The sequence below is a fragment of the Epinephelus fuscoguttatus genome, linkage group LG3 (genome assembly GCF_011397635.1).
Source record: "Epinephelus fuscoguttatus linkage group LG3, E.fuscoguttatus.final_Chr_v1".
Classification (NCBI taxonomy): domain Eukaryota; kingdom Metazoa; phylum Chordata; class Actinopteri; order Perciformes; family Serranidae; genus Epinephelus; species Epinephelus fuscoguttatus.
The window spans coordinates 14154368-14176457 of NC_064754.1; the positions used below are offsets into that span (position 1 = coordinate 14154368).

Consider the following 22090-nt stretch of genomic DNA (forward strand, 5'->3'; position numbering starts at 1 on the left):
TGGTATTAATATGTGTCTCCAGCGACGACACTGGGATCAGATCGTTACTTTCAATGGACCAAATTGAAAACAGACACTTGGTCTTGTCTTGACCTTGGAGATAAGTATTCCTACACAACTCCCACAACAGGAAGAAAACTTTACAGATGATGGAGATGACGGATACAGTGCCAGCGTCAGATGACAGACAGAGCACCATGAGTCCCACTTTTTTCAGCGTAAGGTGAGGGGGAGCCTCTGCTACCTTTGTGGTTTGGAACAGTTGTGTTTCCATCTAAGTAGTTTTTATATGTGGATTGAAAATGTGAACCTGTGAGCCTGTAAGCTCCCCCCATGTCAGCATGAGCCTTCTCCGGGTACTCCAGCCTCCTCCCACAGTCCAAAGACATGCAGGTTAATTGTCGACTCCAAATTGTCCATAGGTGTGAATGTGAGCATGAATGGCTGTCTGTCTCTATGTGTCAGCCCTGTGATAGTAGGTCTGGCGACCTGTCCAGGGTGTACCCTGCCTCTTGCCCAATGTCAGCTGGGACAGGCTCCAGCCCCCTGTGACCCCCAACAGGATAAGTGGTTACAGAAATTGAATGAAATTTATATTTGTGTTCAATGTTGTCACAATGCAACCCTGACCACCTATGTCCCTTAAATGGTTTCATCTACTGGATCACAATCCATCCTTGGTGTGTTTTGGGGGCATCTACACCTGTACTTTGATGTGGTCAAGCAGTGTCCGACTGTGATCTGATCAACCAAAACACATTTTAATGCAAGGTGTAAAAGGGGTATAATTTTTCTAAGAGAGGCAGATGAAAGAAATGACTTTAGCTTAAAAAATTTTTTGTGGTTTTTAAAAGTTTTGAGCTGCCCGTTGATGCAACTGTAAGTGGTCTCTGATATCAATAGCTTTTATGAGTATTACAAGGACAACCGCGCAATGTATCACAATTAATTAGCCCCACTTTCAGTGTCTGCTGGCTTTACCCTCACTGATGCTGTTGTTTATGCCGACAGATAACGCTCAGAGACACAGCCATCAAATGAGAGGCCTTTGTCTCATTAGTCCATGTGTCAGTCTTAGCATGCAAACCATTTTCCTCCACCTCTCCGTGGAACAGTTTCTGTCTTCAGACGGCACAGTTAACAGTCACACTCACGCAGAGTTGTCAGCTCAGAGCATCTTAAATCAGCTGCTAAGCTGCTTAGGTTGCTGTAGCGCTACCTCTCCGCATGTTTTCCTCTGCTCTCTCCTCTCCTGCTACTCTTCCTGCCCCCTTTCTCTTCTACACTCCTCTCCTCTAAAACACGAGAGGACAATATAGGAAGCAATGTAGAGAGACACAGCATAACATCCGATCCTTATCAATAATAGATGAGCTTTTAATCTAGAACTACTGTCTCTCTCACACACAGAGGCCATTTAAAGGGGAGAGCTGAATTAATTAAATGTATTAATGTGTTTAATGTATTAATTATTTAATGAATTTCTTTTCTGTTTTAATCTGCTGTGGTTACTACTATCTACTAAATCAATAATAATGAAATCACTGGTGGTTTCAAAGCGTAGGGTTGAAGTGAGTATAATATTTCATTCATGCTAAGACTTCAGCCATTTACACCGAGTAAACCACCAAGCTACTGATTCGTGGATGTGACACACACACTTAACCACCACATCGATGCATTTCAATTTCTACACTGGACCTGGCAATTATACAGGCGTCATCAAGAACTTGTGACAACAATACGACTGGGAAAATACTGTGGTTCAACTGCAAGAGGGTCAAAATTATGAAAGCCAATCTATTGTTTTTTTGTTTAACCTATTTGTTTTGTGAAGGTATGTGAGCTGCATATATTCTAATCCTCACTTGGAGAAAAAAAAATGCTGTTGCAGAGCGTATTTCTGTGGGTTATGGGAACACTAAACCCCTGAGCTTGCCTTAGAAGGACTAAATGCACAAACTGGCTATTTTTTAATATCCCATGGAGAGAGACTCACTGCAGCCTGTTTTATTTTGTTCTGTGGACGATAAACAAGATGCAGACTTCCATCTGTGTCACCTGTGATAAGGAAATACAGTGAATGCTGGACGGGGCAGTGAGTGACAACTACCCCGCCCACATGAAAGAGTACTGTTTGTGGTGGAAACGCCAGGATCTAGGTACCATGTCTGAGGGGTTACTTTTAGTTCCAAAGGTACCATACAGAAAGTGTTGGTGGAAACGGGGCTAATTAATGATTAGTAATAACATCATTGGTGATTACTGGTTTTACTTCACTTTGCTCCAATCTATTCTTGAAACCAGTATGCTAGCATGGCTACGCATCAGTGTGGACTTAAAATGACATTCAATTAGGCGGACACATTAGTGATTGGTTAAGGAAAATTGAATCTCCCTTCCCCAGGGAAATCAGTTGGAGTGGATGCAATGTCAGACTGAACACTGTAACGAGTTGACAGTTGTCTGATATTAAGCAAGAGCGCAAAGTGGCGATGTTGAATGGCTCCCTGTGCTCACTGAGCTACAGCTACATTACTAAAGTCAATTTGTTTTATTTTGCACAGCCTTGCCTGGCTCTATAGGCTTACGTGAGAAAAGCTCGCAGATGTTTCCTTTTTAGGGAAGACCACATTTTATTGTGATAAGGTAACACAGTAACATCAGACTTAGACTCACAAAACAAAATCCCAGAGGATTCAGAATCAGCATTCATCTGAACATATGAAACAACATATCGTAGGCGCCCTGCAACTAAGATACTAAAAAGCCCAGCCCTGTCAGGAAGAGGTTTGGTTTGAAGTGCTGACAGAATTATTTATAACTAGCTCTCTGATTATGCAATAAAACATCCCCATGAAGCCGACACGAAGAGACAGTGAGAAGAGGCCTTTTGCATCTGGCCATACCGAAAGACCTTGGTGTATCCCTACCATTATGTAACACCCTATCTCTATCAGCATGCCAACAAGCATGCTGGAAAGTCAAATGTTCAAGAATTCATTATTCTGGGTTATGGTTTGTAGATGTGGATGAGTGTGAGCCAAATGTAGTACAGGACCTTGAGTCATTAAAAAGGAATAAAAGGAATAAAAAAAATATCAGTGTGTCTCCAGGAATGTCCACAACATCCTTTTATCTGGTTAGACTGAACTTCAGTTTAAGAAGTGTTTCTCTGCATGAATCTGAAAATAATTTATGAAAACCATTGAATGCTTCTCTGCATAAATTAGAGCAGGACAGTGAATCAATGTGAACTTGCATGCACATGAGCATGCATGTGTCCCTACCAACTGATGTTAGACTAATAGTGTAAACTGATGCAATTATATGTGTTGGGCTCCAACTAACAATTATTTTCGTCAAAAATTATTTTATGATTAATTGTTTATGATGTGTAAATTGTCAAAATAGTGAAAAATACTCACAATATACAATAATATAATTTATAATAATATATAACATAAAATACATTGACATATACTGTATAATACAGAAATACAGTGCACGTCAGAGTTGCGCTATGTGTAGGAATACCAAAGCTCTGCAGCTGGGACAATGCAACACCAAAAGGGATGTCTGATGGCAAGGTAGGCGGTGAAAATATTCTCAAAATAGCGCCCACTTAAAGTGACATTGATTTTAGTTGGTGGGCCTTTTTGAAGTGGCTAAAATATGCTTTGCTGGTGCCCCAGTCCACAATAGTACATTGCTTAGCTTCCATGTTGGTACTCCTGCCTGCTTCTCCAAATGGGGAGCATGCCAACTGCCATCTACTGTAGATGATACACTGACTGTGGATAAGAACCTCATACAACCCCACTTCTTTTTTACACTTTTTAGTCATCACTTTAAGTTAAAATTTGAATGCAAGACTTTTGCTGTGTGCCGTATTAATAGTTAATTAAGTAAAGTTGTACCTCAGAAAAAAAAAAAAAAGTTTTGAGCTACCTTCTTCTACCACTGCCAGTGCCAATAATCCCAGTTAGATAAAGATTGAAAAGCAAAGCAAGAGGGCATTTGCCTTAGGCTACCAAATCTCTTAATCAACCCCTGAAAAACACACCCAAAGTGGCGGCTATTGTCAATCAAAAACACTGTTGAAATACACTTAGCAGAGGCATTAATTTCCAGATAGGGCAAATAACCCTGAAGCCTCATCACTGCTACCGCACAGAGAGCTTGCCAATTGTTATTCAAACTTTAACTTCAATTAATATTGCACCTGTCACGTAACAAAATTAATTTGCTGCACCAAATTCAACATCCTCAGGTCCCCAGCAATACCCCCGCCAAGAATGAAGTAGATCCAGTGAATGGTTCTTAAGATATGCAGAGAGAGATCCTTGCTTTATAAGATTAGACCACAAACGGGACAAGAACTAGCTAGCTGGCACAACCCGCGGTCCCTCTGCCTCAATCCACGCCGCTAGAGGACAACTTCACCAGGAGGAGAGTGAGGAGTAGCAACTCAAATTCAGCCATCGCAAACCCTCAGCACTGGGGTTGTGATTCTGGATCGCTCCGACCACTAAGCAAACTTTCTGTTGCTGCTGTTACACAGGTTTTACCCAGTGAGAAACAAGCCAGCCCGCCGTGACCCCCCCCATAGTATTCTGAAGAAATGTACTACAGATAAAAGAATAAATGGCCTATTCAGTGTCTTGTTCATACTATCGTTGTTAGTTTCTGAACTGCTGTAACTCCGTTCTCAAAGCCAACAGTGATGGTCTCACTGTGTCTCAGTCTCAACTCACTTGTTGCTGCAGCTGAATCCAATTGCAGGATTACAAATTATTTAGTAACGCTGAGCTGCTTTCGGTGTCAGGCGGGCTCTCCAAACACCAAAAATCAATTTCAAGCCTTCTGGAGGTGAAAGTGTTCTTATGTACTGTTGAAGAGATATAGAGGAAGACCTAGCAGAACAACATCCACTCTGCCCGGATGATGTCTTTTCATGTTTTAATCTCAGGCCAGAAACAACAACTAAACTGGGCCCAGTCCCGATGTTCAGCTTTAAATATGAATGGAAGTATGGGTTCTGCTTTATGAAAACATAACTTAATCAGGGCATTTTCCACTGACTCGTCATTTATCTCTGCTCTGTAAATGACAAAGCTGTGCTCAGCGAGAAAACAGTCATCAGCTGGTGCCCTGAAATAACCACAATCTCCAACCGCTGCTCTCCAGATTTGGAATATGTGATCACCCGCTGCAGGCCCTTTCACTGTTACCTCAAACACAGGCCGTTCTGCTTGGCCAGATTCAAAACTGCATAATGTATCACTGCATAATGTACCACAATCGCAGAATGTTTCTCATGGGGAGCTTTCAACATTCAAACAGGAAGACTGGCCTACCCAAGTACAAACAGCTGATCACCTTCTCAGAGAGGGTACAGACAAGCCTTTAGAACATACACATAAAAGGCATCTGACAGTTTTGCTTCTTTCTACATGCCCCCTGGGAAACCCAGATGGTAGCATGATCACGCTGATTCCAGCCACACAGACAGAGGCCAAGCCATGACTACCAGGAGGAGGAGCACTACAAGACTGTTTCCACCGAGAGGCCTTAAGATATTTGCAGATGCATATGCATTGCCATGATTAATTTGTGATGAAAGCTAACTCCCAGAGAGAAAAGTAAGTAAACAACATCAACAATCATTTATTGGTGCTATTTTCGTGGATTGACTATTGCAAGTCTTTTCAATTGGCGGCACACGGGCAGACTTTGGCCTGTTAATAAAACCTTAAACCTTAAGAAGAAAAAAATCATGCAAATAAAGGGCTACGGATGTCCCAGTCTGATCTTAAAGATTGGTATATGGGCCAATCAAGGCATTTTTTAAGTGATTGGGATCGGCAATATTGAGCCATATAGAGCCCAATCCAATCCTTAGTTTTACATCAGCTGTTACACAGGTGTCTCTACTGGCAAAACTTTCATGCACAGGGGTGTAATGAGTGCAGCCATCGTCAATTCTCTGCTGTCTCACCACTCTGCAAAGCTAAATGTATGTAAAAGAACAGGGACTGAGCCCCACCCGCAGCAAAACCCCAAACACCTTAAACAACACCAAAAGGCAGTATGAGACTGTTTATGATATTAACCAACATTCCAAGCACTCGTTTCACCATGTACACACTGCAAGGGGAAGAGACAGACAGCAGTGCAGAGCTTATGACACCCACACTCACCACGCCCCTGCAAGTGTAACAAATAGTCCTACAATTAGAGTAATAGTAAAGAGTAAATATTAATATTAAAGATGAAAAGGCAACAAAAAAATAAATAAATAAATGGAGTACAGTTTAATCCAACCTGTTTTCACTTTGGGGTGTCACGCTTGGGCAGTAACTTGCGGCGTCATACACTGACAAAAAAGCCGTCCTTTAACCACGGCATGATATCTGGCCAGTTGCTATTATGGGGGGAGACACAGCAAGACAGGAACATAATTTAAGGAGGTGAAAGTCCTAGTAGGGGACTGGGAGCGGTGGTGGATAGGTCCAACAAACACAGAGGGCTCTACTTTCGCAGACCGGGCGAGGCAGGGGCGCAGCACACCTGCGCTTCGCCAACTGGGTGTGGCCAGGTGGATTTTGCAAGTTTGGCACACCATGCGTGCTGGCGCAGCTACTCCTCTTTCCCACCTCCGTAATGTGCCTGATATTCTGGAAACCTGCCTGTGAGGTTTTGGTAACGTGTGTGCACTGTCCGCCAGTCAGCCAAACTTCAGCTTACACTGGCTGCGCTCCACCTGCACTGACAGTAGACCTGGTTTCAGCTGGCAAGCTTTGAGCGCACCTTCGGCAAAGCCTTTTGGCACGAAACTGTCACTGCGCCAACCTGGATCTGTCGACGCCTCCCCCTGCTGCGCCGCCACACCCATCTCAGCACACCTCGGTCTGCCAAACTACTAAACTGAGCGCGCCTTGGGTTGTGCTGCTCGAAACTAGCTCTGCGCGGGGTTTGCCACCCTGCGCTGCGCCGGGAAACTAGAGTCCAGACTGTCACCTGGGAGAGCAGTGTTCACTTCCCATTTGAATATAAAGCCAAACTCAGTTCTCTTTTCCTAAATCCAGCAACGTGCTTTTGTTGTTGAAGGAAGAAAAAGGTCAATTTTCGGTGTTGTACCAGCGTAGTGTGTGTATAGACAATGCATGTAACAGGCAAAACTTAACACGGCGTCCCAGAACATCAACAACCAATGCACCCAGGGTACCCTTCACATCATATCTGGACATGGAAAGTACATGACCAAACGTGTGGAGTGGAGTGAACAAAAACGAGAGTGAGAATGTGCTGTTATTCAGGTAAGCTAAGTCAAGCACGACTGCACACTGGAGAACACTCACCAAAGGGAGAGAAACATTCCCTCAAGGCAATGACAAGGCCATAAAGATTAAAGAGAGGGTTTATGAAAAAAATCAATACATAAATAAAACATTAAGGAACACCTTGCATGTAGGGATTTTTTTAATGCAATGTAGAGCTACTCAATTGCCACGCATACATCGGGTTGATTTTAATAACTTAAAAGTACTCTAATTGTTCTGTATGCAGGCTGTTTACACAGAGCAGAGATGAGAGGACAAAAGAATGTGTAAGTTCAGGTTGTAAAAATGCAAATAGTAAATGTAAATTGCACTGTAGCAACATATAAATTTTGAAAACATGGTGGCATGTTGTGTCAAGTGCCCACGCATAATAAGAATAATAGCTCAGGGAAATGTTGGGCCCCACACATTAGCTTCCTGTAAATGTGGCCTCCTGAAAGATACTAAATAGCCGCTGACTACTGTGTGAAAGCTTTCCTTGTTATCACTCCTTTTTGTATCCTCACTTAAAGTTACGTGTATTGATTTGGACAGTAATTAATATTCTTCTCTGATGTGACAACTTGTGTGGTTGTAGACACTTGACTCCACTCTGAGGTGAAAACAGTTCTTGCCTGGCCGTTGCATTAATATGTAGCCCTTCTAGTCTATTTGCAGCTGTTGTACTTGTTCAGACTAATTAGCTGCTGGATTAACGCATACATCAGAAACACTACATTTCCCAGCCACCCTAAGGTATTTTTGGCATTACAGTCTGGCAAGCCCAGCGCGGTGATAGCAATGGGGTCGACTAACTGCCTTCAGCCAAATGTTCACTTAGTGTGGAGACTACCCCCTTCGCCCTCCATCACTTCCCCAGCACCACATACACACAGCCGGGCAGAACACCACTTAGCTGTGCTTTTCAGCCACATGTTTCCCTCAGCAGTAACAAGTGTTCTTATGGTCATATTTGTCATGCACTGTTACAACAAAGCCAGTGACAGACACACACAAACTCACACACACACACACGCACGCACAAACTAAATCCTGGAGTGATATGAGGGAGACTGTGGAGCTTTTGTTACTTATTTCTTTGTAGAATTTATTACTACAACAGCCGCAACTAGCAGTGATTCTCTTGAGACATGTTATTCAGATTTCAGATTATGATGGATGCCTGCTCTAATACAGGTTTACAGGTTTGGATAAGCACATAGCCCTATTTCAATGTACCCACATTCTTTCATAAGTTTATCTGTTTAGTCTGCATGCCTTGTAAGTGCTTTATTCTTTTTGTTGCTATGTTGAATTCCTGTTAAGTCTATGATTACATTATCCTTTCTTTCATTTTGGTTTTAGTTTGTATTTTTGATTGTTTTTAAATCATTATTTGTGCTGCGTTGATCTCATGTTAAGAAAACTTTCCTCTTTCCCCTTTCCTCTTTTGATAAATGTCCAAGAAGCATTTGTGTGGATGTCCTGTTCTGTACTAAATGCTGTTCTCAGATTTATTCACTACCTATATTGTGATAGAATAGAATAGATCAATTTAACTTCAACTACAGTATGAATATTTCACTATTTGTTGTTCCATATAGAGTTTGAGATTTTAACAAGGTTCGGCGGGACGTTAAGGGTGACAGTGACATTCATGTAATTAGTCATCCGAGCTAATGCGTGCTAACTACGCTAACGACTGATCAGACATGTGCAACAACAGTTTTTGCCAAGCCAGAAACTGTAAAAAGTTGCTATGAGCTGTAAATTCACCACTTCTAAGGACATGGCTGAAGATAATGTTATCTTGGAGCCTGACCAGACAAAGCCTCTCTTCCGGGCAGCTGCCTCCTTCTCACTCACACTCACCCTCAGTCTGGAAATGAAGCTGCCTGTACTGAAGAGCAGCGTGAAGGCGAGGAGCGCTCACTGTGCTGCTAAATCTGGGGACCGAAACATCCCAGAACACTGCACACTGACTGAAAAAGAAAAAACAACTGCACCACTTGAAGAATTTCAGTTGACTGAATGGTCTCAGACTGATGATTTAAATCTTCAACCTTCAGGGGGCAGCTCTACAACATATATACAAGTGTTATATTTTACACAGCACGCTGGATGCAAGCAGTAGCAGCTAATGCTGTGCTTTCCAGTCTCTGTTGAATAACAGTGACTGTGCTGAGATAACCAAATTCGCAGCCTCCGAGTCGCTTTTTTGAGTGTAAAGTATATTACACTTTTTGTGACATCCTCCTGAGGCTGACATAAACCTTCCTGACATCCATTAAGGTATGTCCATAGAGCACACCTCATAGCAAATATAAAGCCTTTATGATACATTTTATGAATCCCACCCCCCCCACCCCCCCCAGGGTGAAACTGTATGCCACCGTATATAAGACAGACAACAGGTGAGACAACATGAGAAGACATACACAACTCGAGGCAATACAAAATAAGGGGAGTGCACAGCACCGTAATAAATAGCGTAAACATCAATGTTACTGTACATCAGCATCAACATATTCATGGCTGCCAGCATCACCACAAACCTCAGTACAACCACAAATCTATTCATCAACATCAAATCCCCATCAACAGTAACAGTCAGCGACAACAGCGTGAACAAGGACTTCTGGATCTCTTAAGAGCACCTGGGCACAACACGCCTAACAAGACTTCAGCTCGCTTTATTAGGGAAGGATGCTTAAAGGACAAAAAGCGTCACGGCTGAATACATTTAAGTAATCTTATTGTTTCACTAGTGGATGATAAATGCTGATGTTTTCCAGCCTGATGTCAGAATGTAAGAGTCGATTCAGTAGAGCAGTAAGACGTCAGCAACACCTTATCAAGAAGCAGCGAACTGATTAAATTCTTTTTGACATAGCTTATTTATCTAACAACTTAATGATGCTATGTGACATAATTCTTAGCTGTATTTATTTTTAATAATATCTATTTAAAATAAAGATATATTTCTATCTAAATGGAAAAGATTTACATTTAAAAAAATACATTTAAAAAAATCAAAAAAGCCTAAGTATTTGTGTTTGCCCAGTAGGTTGTTCTAGGCAGAAAGGCCTCTGAAAACAGCATTTAGCACAATGAGACACATACACCAGAACACAGAAAATTGAGGCCAGAGGCTTACAATGGCTTGTAATGAAGAGGGGAGATGAGGCAAATACTAAAACATTCAAGAGAGGCAGTTCTGTTTGTGTGCTCACACGTGCTGCATTATGCAAGAAACTTAGGGAAATAAAATAAAATACTTTCACTCATTCTCTGAAACAGGGCTTTCTACACGACTTTTGAATTAGTGTAAAAGTGTTACATCTGATCATTAGTATGCGTGTATGACCAGTGACCATGGATAATGCCCATCTGCATTCAGGAAAAAAGAAAAACAACAATTGGAGAGGGGAAAGAGGCAGAAACAAAGGTTTTGAGTATTATGCATGAATGACAAGCTGGAGGCAGCTCCAGTCCAGCTCCCATTGAATGACAGACTATAAGCCTGTTAAAGTTTGTCTCTGAATCCATCCATGACCCTCTAAGAAGATTTACTGTGGCTTTGATCTTTTCAGCTGCTTTCTTTTTATCCTAAAGCGCTCAAACTTTTGGGAAACATGTGCAGCAATTACAGTATATATGTCATCTTCAACTTAGTGCTTGTCATGAGGATCAGCAGGTTTAAATAAAACACACAAGACTTTTATGACTCAAGTCATTGTGGAAATACAAATCCCACTTTAGGAAGCTACTACTGTCTGGTGTCTGGCTGATGTTGGTAACTGTACAAAAAAAGCTGAGATAGATTTTAAAAATAAACAGCGACCTTTTATCTCAAAGGCTTCAAATATTGCACTTATGAACACAGACGTATCTCCAAAACACAATGTGCAAAATTCATTTACTAAGGCAAGAGTGGATGCCTCTGCTATGTTCATTGCCATTACGTTCTCAACTCATCATGTCGAGTACCGCAGCTTTTTCTGGTGGACCAACACTAGAGTTCAATGGGTCCTGAAAAGCCCTACGGGTTGGGCTGGGTTTGGGACGAAAATGTGTGTCAAGTCACATAGGGCTTAGGGTTTTGGGGGAAATAAAAAAACCTTTTTGCTTTTGCTGTAGCCTGGTGTCTTTTGACCAATGACTGGCCTGTCAGTGTCTGTGCCACTGTCAACAAGGTCAGAGAGACGAAAATGTGAGAAGATGGGAGGCGGTGATAATTAAGCCGAAGTTAGCCAAATGTGAATGTAAGGTCGCCCTGCAGGCATGGAGAGAAGGAGAGGGAGCAGCCAGGCTCCGTGCCGGGCTCTCTGTCCTTCCTCCTGGCCAAAGCAGGGAGCTTTTCCGACAAGAAAATACAGCATGGAGAGTTTGTGATCCACTGAGCTGGTCCACTTTCCACTGGAGACACACGTGCCGTGCACCACCAGACAGCCGGTGTGTCCTGAGCTTTAGAAACTGACAAGTGCTTTTTGGGGGGTGAGGCTTGGTCGGGCTCAGGCTCAGTATTCATTTATGTGATGATCTCGGACAGGCCGGATTCGGGCTTCAGCTCACATGGGTTGGTTCAGTTCGGGTTGTAATTTTTTCAACCCCTTGAGAACTCTAATCTACACGTCAAAATATAACCTCATAGGCACCCTCCTGCATCAGTTTTGTATGTTCAGGGCCGGTGTGTCAATTCACACTTGTTACATGCATTGTGTCTTAAAATAAACCTTGGTGAAACACTTTGTCTTTCAGTCTATTTCCTTAGCTTTAGGCGTTTTGGCTTACAATAAGCACAGGTGTTGCTACTGTCATGTAACATAACATGACTTACATGTGCTATACGTCACCAGTGTGGCATGCTACACATACTGGTACACTATGCTGTTAAAATAATGTTAAAATAACTCAGTGACTTTTGGTTTCACACAAGAAACAAACAGAGGGCTCCCGGGTGAAAGTCCGGACTTTGTTTGACCCATTCAGCTCCCTCCCCATCCACACTTTATCGACTTTCTCGCTCTTATACGGTAGTTGCCAGCGGTATTAAAAGTGCCGCTGCACAGTGCATATCATACTGCTGCAAAGCATGACTCTGTTTCCGACAGTGACATCACAGATAAAAAGGCAGTATTTGACGAGTTGAGAACAGGCTGTTATTTCTGATAAACACTTTAAATTCCTTGCTTCCTCCACATCACAGCCGGGTCTGCGTGTGGTGATCTGAAAATAGTCAGGATTTCTGCCTCTCCCTCTTCACACACTGACATGCACAGCGACAAAGCTGCCGACTCAGGGGAAACACCAGGTCTGTCACAAAGACTTTGCTCTGCTCTGCCTGTGCTATCTCCAACTTTGGTATCGACTTTTTTTGACCGCAGAGATGCGAATGACGGCAAGCTTGACCGCAGTCTTTTTCTCGGTCAGCCAGGCTGGGTCAAACACTGTCCTCCTGTGGGTGTTGGGCCGTCCAGGGGGAGTGTCTGATGTTTCTGGCTGTCACTCACATCTCAAACCAGCCGCCACTAAAACCGAAATGCCTCCAAATTCAGATGGCCCAGGACACATATATGACTATGTCCACTTTTCAAAATGAGGTGTTAACACAGTGTAAATACTTAAGTAAGTAACAGTTAGTATAAAACATTTACCTGTGCCCTTTATAAATTAAGAAATCCCATTAAATTATAAGGAAAATAATCTTGTTCTTTGATGTTGAGCTGCTGGAAAACAAAATCCTGACCATGAACATTATTGCTGGACCCTGCGGTCATGTGGAAGAGGCCCTCTGTGACTCTAAGTCATCCAAAAACTGAGGAATTTAACACTAACAGCCAAATTTAGAGCAGGGCAATGTCAACCACAGATGTGAACTTATGTTAAAAAAGGATGGATTTTTTGTTTCATAAGTGTATTGAAGCACTATCTTTGAAAAAAAAAGTGTAAGGCTGTGTTACATTTAATGTATTATTTGGATATTTTCTTATTGAATTGTTGGATTTTTATTCATTCACCACATGATTAAACATAAAAAAAATAGAAAACATGTAATTTGGGAAAAAAAACAAAATCTAGAAAAAATTAAAACAGACATCATAGGGCCCAAGAGCCAAATGTGTGTTTGAAATGATAATAATAATTGTCATGATTATTATTATTATTATTATTATATATTATGTATAAGGAAACAGCTCAAATGCCAAAATGTCAAAGACGTCTATGGTCCAAGAGGCTTTGTTGTGTGCCAAATATAAAGTTATTCAAATTTATGGTGTGTTTGACCAGCCTTTGGAGGGACATGGCCTCTCCAGAATAGTTTTTTTGGGGTGTTAATTGCAGTGTCACCATATGGCCGATTGGGTTAATATTTCTTATGAAGCATTTGTACATCATTTCCACTGATAGGGCCCAGTTTCATGTTTCTAGTTCATTCTAACTTACAGGAATTTGAGCCACCATGAAAGACAACAAACAATAATAAATCGGCACAAACTCAACAGGATTCTGCTCCTTCAAACTTGAATCCTAATAAGATAATTAGTGATAATAGGTCTTTACATAGGCTTGCCCAAGACTCACAGAAAGGATTTAAAGGTCCAGTGTGTAAAATTTAGGATTAGGATTTAGTGGCATCTAATGGTGAAGACTGCAGATTGTAACCAGCTGAAATGCCTCCCGGTTAGAATTCCGTCAGTGTTCAGGTTTTTACTATAGGAACTGAATTATCTGCAGAGGTCTCTTCCTCTCTACAACAAACAGACGTGTTAATTAAAACTGGTCAAAGCAAACACTGAATCAAGCAGTTTCATATGAGGGGCTGCTAACTATGGTGGCCAATGCAAAACGCAAATGGCCCTATTTAGAGGAAGTATTTAGTTTGTCCATTCTGGGCTACTAGAAACATGACAGTGCAACATGGCGATCTCCATAGACGAGGATCCGCTCCCTATCTAGATATAAATGGCTCACTCTAAGGTAGTCTCACTCACCAGACCTTTCTCAAGAAAAGAAAGGTCTGGCTGGGCCGACACAGGGGGAAACAGGTTTTGGTGTAACACGCCCACAAAAATATCGCTTACAGGGTGCGAACCATGGCAGAAAAATCCCCACAAGATCAAACACCGCAAAAGTTAGTAAAGGACGTGTTGAAAACTGCAACTGGAGGTGGTAGGGCGGGACTTCAGTGGGTGGCTCGTTCCGCCCAATGAGAGGCTGATCTATGGAGTGAACTTCCACCCACTCAGACTAACTCTAAGGTAACGAAAATCAATCTGGTCTCACTCTCAAGTCGTCAAAATCCGGCACTTGGGCAGTGACTTGTGGCATCAGACACTGATGAAAAAAGTTGTCCTTTAACATTGGCATGATTCGCTGCCCGTTGCCATTATAGTTTAACGATGCTCTGCAGTGTCAGGGGGAATGTGGCAGGTGCAAAAGTCCAAGTAGGGTGGGTGGAAGTTCCGGTGGATGGGTCCAACAACCTCACTCTCTCCACTCGACCGACTTTCACTCAGAGGAGTGGTGTTTGTGTCCTGTCAGATTCTAACGCCAAACCCCGTTCTTTTTTCCTAAACCTAACCACATGCTCTTGTTGCCTGAACCCAACCACATGCGTTAGTTGTTGGAGGAAAAAAGGTCAATTTGCGTTGTTGTACTGACATAGTGAGTTTATTTTGAAAGACATTGTACGACAATCCATGTAGCAGACAGAACTTGACGCAGCGTCCAAGAACATCAACAACCAAAGCACCCAGGGTACCTTTCTCATCTATCTGACCAAACATCAACATGTGACGAGTTAGGAGTGAGAATGTGTTGCAAAAACACAACGATACTATTTCAGATGATTATACACTAAAGAATACATAATTATATTATATTCCATTACTGACAATATGTCTCCCTACATCCTACACACTGGACCTTTAAGTCTGAGCCCCACATCTCTGACCCTAAAACCGCCCCTGCTACTGACCTCTCGCCATGATAGGCTACAGCTGGCCCCAGGTGCGGGTAATTGACATTGCACAATAACACTAGATATCACCAGATACACTGACTATTTCAAATCACTGTAAAACAATTTAGATACACAATTAAACAATGAGCCATGCAGCTGAAAATTACAGGACCGAGCTCCCTTGTGACTTGTGCGCGTGAGTAATATTGTGGTTTGAATAATAAAGAACTTGGACTTGAACGTATTTCTTACCTGAGTAACAGCACTAGTTTCCAGGCGAGTAAGAAGCCCGCCACACAGAGCTTCTTTATCCTCATGTCTCTCCAGAGGCTGCAGACCTCTGCTCTCCTCGCGGCTCGTGAGGCTTTCAGCACCGCGAACAGCGCTCGCGCTCCAGCTGTGGTCAAACAGCACGCGGAGGGCAACTCGCAAACATACCGTATAGTGACAGGAACTCCAAAAACTCAGTGTGTGCGGTTAATTCCCATCACTGGAGAGAAAACAAAGCAACAACATGGAAGCTCGGCATTCCTACACAATAAATCAGTTAACTGAAAATAAGGTTAAGAAAGGAAAAGCGGACGACAGCTGTTCACACTCTGCTCTGGGCTCGTTCTGTGCCCTCGCGAAGCACGGGGACAGAGAGGCCCGCCCGCCACTCCGGATTGGCATGACTGGCAGACGGCTCGGCCAATCAGCTGCAGCGTTGCTAATTTCTCCATCTGAATCGCATCTGAAATTAGCGAGCTGGATCAAATTTAACACCCACCCATGCATTATGCCTTCTCCTCTGTGTGTGTGTGTATGTGTAGCTCACCATCCTGCCATCCACCTCATTTTCTTTCCCTGTTCTTCTTCTTCTCTTTCTCTCTGTTTCTTTCTCCATCTGTCTCCTGCTCTCTCTGTTATTCTGCTCTGTTAGGCAGGACCGCACAGAGTCGCATGTGGTTGTGATTCCCGGCTGTAAAGTTGCTTATGTTGATGACAGTTTGCCATATGTGGCCGAAAGAGGCGTGGGCAGAGTGGAGATGCTGATTAAAGTTCAGATTTACATCATGAGAACCCTGAGGCAAGAATGGATATAGTCCTATGGAGTAGTCTGTATACATGGATATGTGTCTGTTCTAGCACCTTGGATTTCACTACACACTGACTATGATTAGGAAGTGTTGGTTTTAATCTGGGTGCTGTGTGAGGCTCATTGTGCTTTTCACCCATTGGAAGTAGAAAAAGTAGAATTTTCTGCACAGTTTATCAGATGCCAACACCCTGAAGTTAAAGCTTAGACGCAGCAAACCTTTATTTAATCAAGTAAATCCCCTTGAGATCGAGATTCCATTTTCTCATTGCCCTTGTATTCATTGTTAGATTTTTGATACAATGACCTCAAACACAACTCCAATGCAAAACTTTCTGAATGCCTAGAGTGCTGAATTTGGCACGCTCATGGAACATATTTTTGATGAAGCCATTTGCCATAAAAATATTGGCATTGTACGTTTCTTCAAACCACAGATATGTTACATTTACATGTTACTATGTAGCGGATACGTTAAGACTTTACCTTTTAACATTGCTTGGATTAAATAGGAAAGGATTGTTGTTTTAGCTTAAAATACCCGCTTTTGGGGGCACAGTCCTGGCAGGAAATGCAGCAATGTCTTGGTAGAAAACAGTAAATTTTGTGCCACTATCTCGACAGAAAAGGCAGTGATGTCTTGGTAAAATAAAGTAATGTTCGTGCCTAAAAAGCAAAAATAATAGAAAAAATAGTGATGGGTTGCTACAAAACACCCATGTTTGGTGCCAAGTTTTGCTGTTTGTTGGTCTCGAACATTGGTCCGCACCTTGGCAGGCACCTCACCTAGGTGTCATACCATCCACTGTCCCAACTCTCAATGACCAAGCCAGCTTATGCATTACATTTCTTTAGATAGTGATAATAATAATTATGAAACATACTAATGTAACGTTTTCCTGGTTTGCACAAACATACAGTGCCAGCATTTTCTATTTGCATGTGGGCTGTTTTGATATCAACACAGTATGTATGGCAGCATGGGGAGCAGTGGTTGGCATTGTCGCTTCACAGCAAGAGGGTGCCAGTATGGGTTTTCTCCAGGTACTCCAGCTTCCTCCCACAGTGCAAAGACATGCAGGTTTGTTTGTGACTCTAAATTGTCTGTAGGTGTGAATGTGAGTGTGAATGGTTGTCTTTCTCTATGTGTGTCAGCCCTGTGATAGCCTGCCTCTCGTCCAGTGTCAGCTGGGATAGGCTCCAGCCCCCCCGTGACCTCTGACAGGATAAGCAGTTACGGAAAATGATTGAATAAAAATGAATGAAAGAATCAATGATGGCAATCAATATATTTTTCTATTTGATTCTCAGCTATTTTGCTTTGCTCATCCTAATATTGAAATATGCCAATAATCAGTTGCATGAATTGACATTTTTAGACAATTCTTATTTGTGATTTTTATTAAATATGTTTCCTTCTGATGTTTAAATATTTTGGTAGATTGGCAAAACCTATCTTAAAGGAATACTTCATCCACAAAGTGACCATTTGTATGTCAATTACTCACTTCCAAAAAAAGACACTCTACATGGGGTTTTTTGGGGAATTTTTCCTTATCCACTGTGAGGGTCCTAAGGACAGAGGGATGTCGTATGCTGTAAAGCCCTGTGAGGCAAATTGTGATTTGTGATATTGGGCTTTATAAATAAAATTGATTGATTGATTGATTGATTGATTGATTGATTGATTGAATCAAAGTAAATGGGAACCACATTTAAGCACAGTAAAACTATATCAAAACATCTGTGTACAAACTCTCACACAACTCGTGCAATATAATCCAAGTCTCATTTATCCAGTCCTATGCTCAGTACTTCCCAAACACATGCATTTTTGCTAAAACATTATTATTTAAATCATGCCAGTAAATGGTCACATGCATGGCTGAGCAGTGTGTTTGGGCACGTGCATATGTTTTAACTCTGTTCAAACAAAGCTCATACGCATGCTGAGGGTGTGCTGCTCGTAGGTGGAAGTGTTTTACATCTTAACGTTATAGTGAAAATGTATGTGTTTGGGAAGTACTGAGCAAAGGACTGGATAAATGAGACTTGGATTATAGTGCAGGAGTGTATGAGAGTTAGTAAATGGATATGATATGATATGATATGATATGATATGATATGATATGATATAGTGTATCAGTTGTTTGCAGAAACAGTGCCAGTACCAACATTTTCTTCTGGCAGTTGGGTTGGAATCTTGCAGGGAGCTCAACTTCCATGGCACTGAAAAATAACTAACTCCCTGGTCGGGTCACTAACCCAAAACAGGATCTGAAATAGTCTGAAAAATGTCATTTGTTGAAGCACAAAACCTGTCAAGTATGTGGGCAGGTGTGCACAGGTGGAGCTGGAACACAAACAAAGCCACACACACACACACACAGAGGGAGAGGGAGGAGTGTGAGGACACAGGCACCAGTGTGACACTCAACATGGAGATGCCTGCACCAAGCACCGCTGTCATTCATGCCTCCACCCCTCATCGTCCTCTCACTAATGTGCAAGATATGAATTAGACATTAGGCTCTGGGTATTACAGTGCAGCATGGTGAAACTTTTAGCATTGCCTGTCAACTCTTCCTGCAGTCATTGCCTCCTGCTCTTTTAACTCCCTGCCTCCACATGTCCTATCCTGGTGCAAACCATGTAGCCATGACCACCAGATGTGACCAATGGGAAGTTTTATTGTTTTACAGCCTAGTTGCCAAAGGAATGCTGGCACTGTGAGTTTCTGCAAACCACACACAAGTTACATTTGCACGTTTCATACGTATCAATGTTTCTACTGTGATGTAGAATATGAGGTGACTTTGTGACTGGTAGGATGAGGGGATGGTAGATGGTTTGTCACCTTGGTGGGATTCCTACCAAGCTGCAGACCGCTGCAACCCACTGTTCAAGACCAATAAATATCAGCACTGGCTGTGATTTAATGAGTCATTTAAGCACCAAACATGGGTGTTTCACAGCAAAGCCAACATTTTTTCTAGCCACTGAGATGTCATTTTGGTCTATAAATATCTCTATTTGCAAGGCTTTTATCCTGACATTAATATTTGGTTGTCACACATAGATTTCAACACCAGACAAATGTATATTTGATGCTTTAAATTCTTGCCTTGAGGTATTCCATATTTCATTGTAGCCTAAACCAATAACAGTACCACATTGACTAGTCTTGTGCTATTGCATTTGCATTATCCCATTCAACCATAAACATAAATATGAAGGCAATTTGTCATGTTGGTCTCATGTCTGAATAAGTTGGTGTTAAAACCACAATGGCAATGCAAGGACAAACCCTGTAACATCTCCTTGCTGCTATATCAATCCAAAGCAGCACAAGAGAAACACTCAGTGTCAGTATCAATATCAGATCAATATCATGTGCGCAAACATCATCAACTCAGTCATCAGTCTCTACTCTCTACTGTTTTTCCTGTACCAGGTGCCAAATATTTTAAACAGTCCTGCCAAGTCTAAAAAAAGCCATAACAAAGACATATGTAACTGAGAGCTACTGTATGTCTGAATGACAAGATGCCATTACTGTAAATGAGAGATGAAGCTAGAAGGGCTCTAGTTAGGACATGGAGCCAATATACTGTATAAATAATGATGAATCAAAACCTGAATCTTGTAAACATTCATCAACTCAACACAGTCTCAGGTAAAGCTGGTATGTAGAGCACTGAGATCAATATTCCTTACATATTCTGAATCCATCACGGTGGTGGAGTTTTTTTAAAACACAAAGACCAGTGTGTTTCTCTTTATACTCTACAATTCATTGAGCCACTTCAATCATTTTCAAAGCAAAACATATAAACCATTATGAATACTGAAGCCTACCTACTGGTTTCCTCTTCTCTCACCTTTAAAGTGGTTGTACACTCTGCTGATGTTGATATTGATGCCTTTTGAGACCAGGGATATCTGAGTCTCATCTGTGTGATCCTAGGATTTTTTAAATTGGGAGCCCAGAGGGGATCAAGAAGAACATCTCACAACAACTCAACACTTCAACTCAAAATCATCTCAGTGACACAGGAATAACTGTGGGCTGACGATACATACTGTTGCAAACATATTGCTTTTTCTATAATATGTATACCAGTAAAGTTGTTTTTTTTTTCTTCACCGAAATACATCCGCCAACCACCATGGAGAGGGAAGCATGCATCTACTCATGGATGAGAGGGCCATGCTTGTTACGGCGTGGGATGTAAACATTAATGTTGTCCTCCTCAGATGAGCTGTAACGCTAGCTAGCTCAGTGGTGCTAGATGAGCTAGCAGTAGATGCATGCTTCCTTCTGTGCAATGGTATGAGTGGTGGGTGTAATTTTTTTTACTATCAGAGGAGCCATTTTTGACCAAAAAGAATACATAGAAAATTCTTCTGGAGCCACAAAACACATTTGAGCCTTATAATGAAGGTAACACAGCCTATTAAGTCTAAACTAGCCAATCAACATTACTAAAAGGTCTAAATGAGCATTCCTTTAATATGTTTTATTATGTGGTGGCCACTCAGCAGTGGGTTTTTTATGATTAATTGGATTTTTTTTTTCTTTGCAGAGTTGGCAGTGAAAGAAAATGAAGCTTTCCACACACTGTTAAATTCTCTCTTCTCCTTCAAGTCTTTTACTTTTTTGGATTTGGAATCATAGCTAGCCTAGATTAGAAGATTTAAGACTAGCAAGGACTCTTGAGCTTTGGCAAAAATAGGAGGAAAAGGCACCAGTTTCAAGCACATTTTAGTTGATGAAATATTAAAACATTTTTTTATATTTGGTGCATAGGTGCATCATTTGTTTAGACCTACAACAATGATAGATTAACATGTTAAAAGTTAAAAATAGACGTTATTTATTTCCTTATGTTGTTCTTTTTTTTTTTTTTTTTTTCAATTAAAGCCACAGGGAGCCACTGGAGAGGAGCTAAAGAGCCTCATGTGGCTCCAGAGCTGCAGGTTGCCTACCCATGCACTAGAAAGAAAATAATTCCTGCTCACAGGAATGAACTGTTCACAAGGTCTGTGGATTATCTTGAGTAACCGGGTCATGATGACTGGAAAGAGACATTGCTGTTCATTCGTTTTCTGTAAAAGCTTATCCTGACACAGGGTCGCGGGTGTGCTGGAGCCTTTGCCAGCTGTCACTGGGCGAGAGGTGGCGTACACCCTGGACAGGTCGCCAGACTCTCACAGGGCTGACACATAGATACAGATGTCTATTCAGTTTAGAGTCAGCAAGTAACCTAACCTGCGTGAATATTGGATTGTGGGAGGAAGCAGGGAGAACATGCAAACTCTACACAGAGTGCTTAAATCCTTGTCATTGTCTCACATTTGCTGAAACACATCAATTCATATTAACAATAGCTCTGATGGAAGATGCTTTAATGGAAACCTTTATTACACCAACAGCAAATGTCATGTCACTGCATCCAGCTCTCTTCCTCTCTCCTGCTCAGCTCTCACTTTGTCGAGCACGGGTGACTGCAGCATGTCAGATGGATACTGTTCATTGCAAATACGTTTTTAGGACATTGCTAGGGGGCCAGTAGCCTCCTGGCCCTCTCAGACCTCCTCCTTGTTCTCATAGTAAACATCCTGGAGGACATGCAGTAGAGCAGCCAGTCTGTCCGTCAGATTACAAGCAGGCATTATGCCTTACATGCCCATCTAGCATCACTCAGCCTCTGAAGCTCT

General features: G+C 41.9%; 1 protein-coding gene across 1 annotated transcript in view; it reads right to left on the reverse strand.

Annotated features, from left to right (window-relative positions):
• The window catches only part of glra3 (glycine receptor, alpha 3), a 60142-nt gene extending 44238 nt beyond the window's left edge, over positions 1-15904 (reverse strand). Inside the window, exon 1 of the mRNA XM_049568892.1 lies at positions 15544-15904. Within this exon, the coding sequence (XP_049424849.1) occupies positions 15544-15608 (65 nt within the window). The 5' untranslated portion in view covers positions 15609-15904. The remainder of the gene's footprint in view (positions 1-15543) is intronic.
• Positions 15905-22090: the final 6186 nt, after the last annotated feature.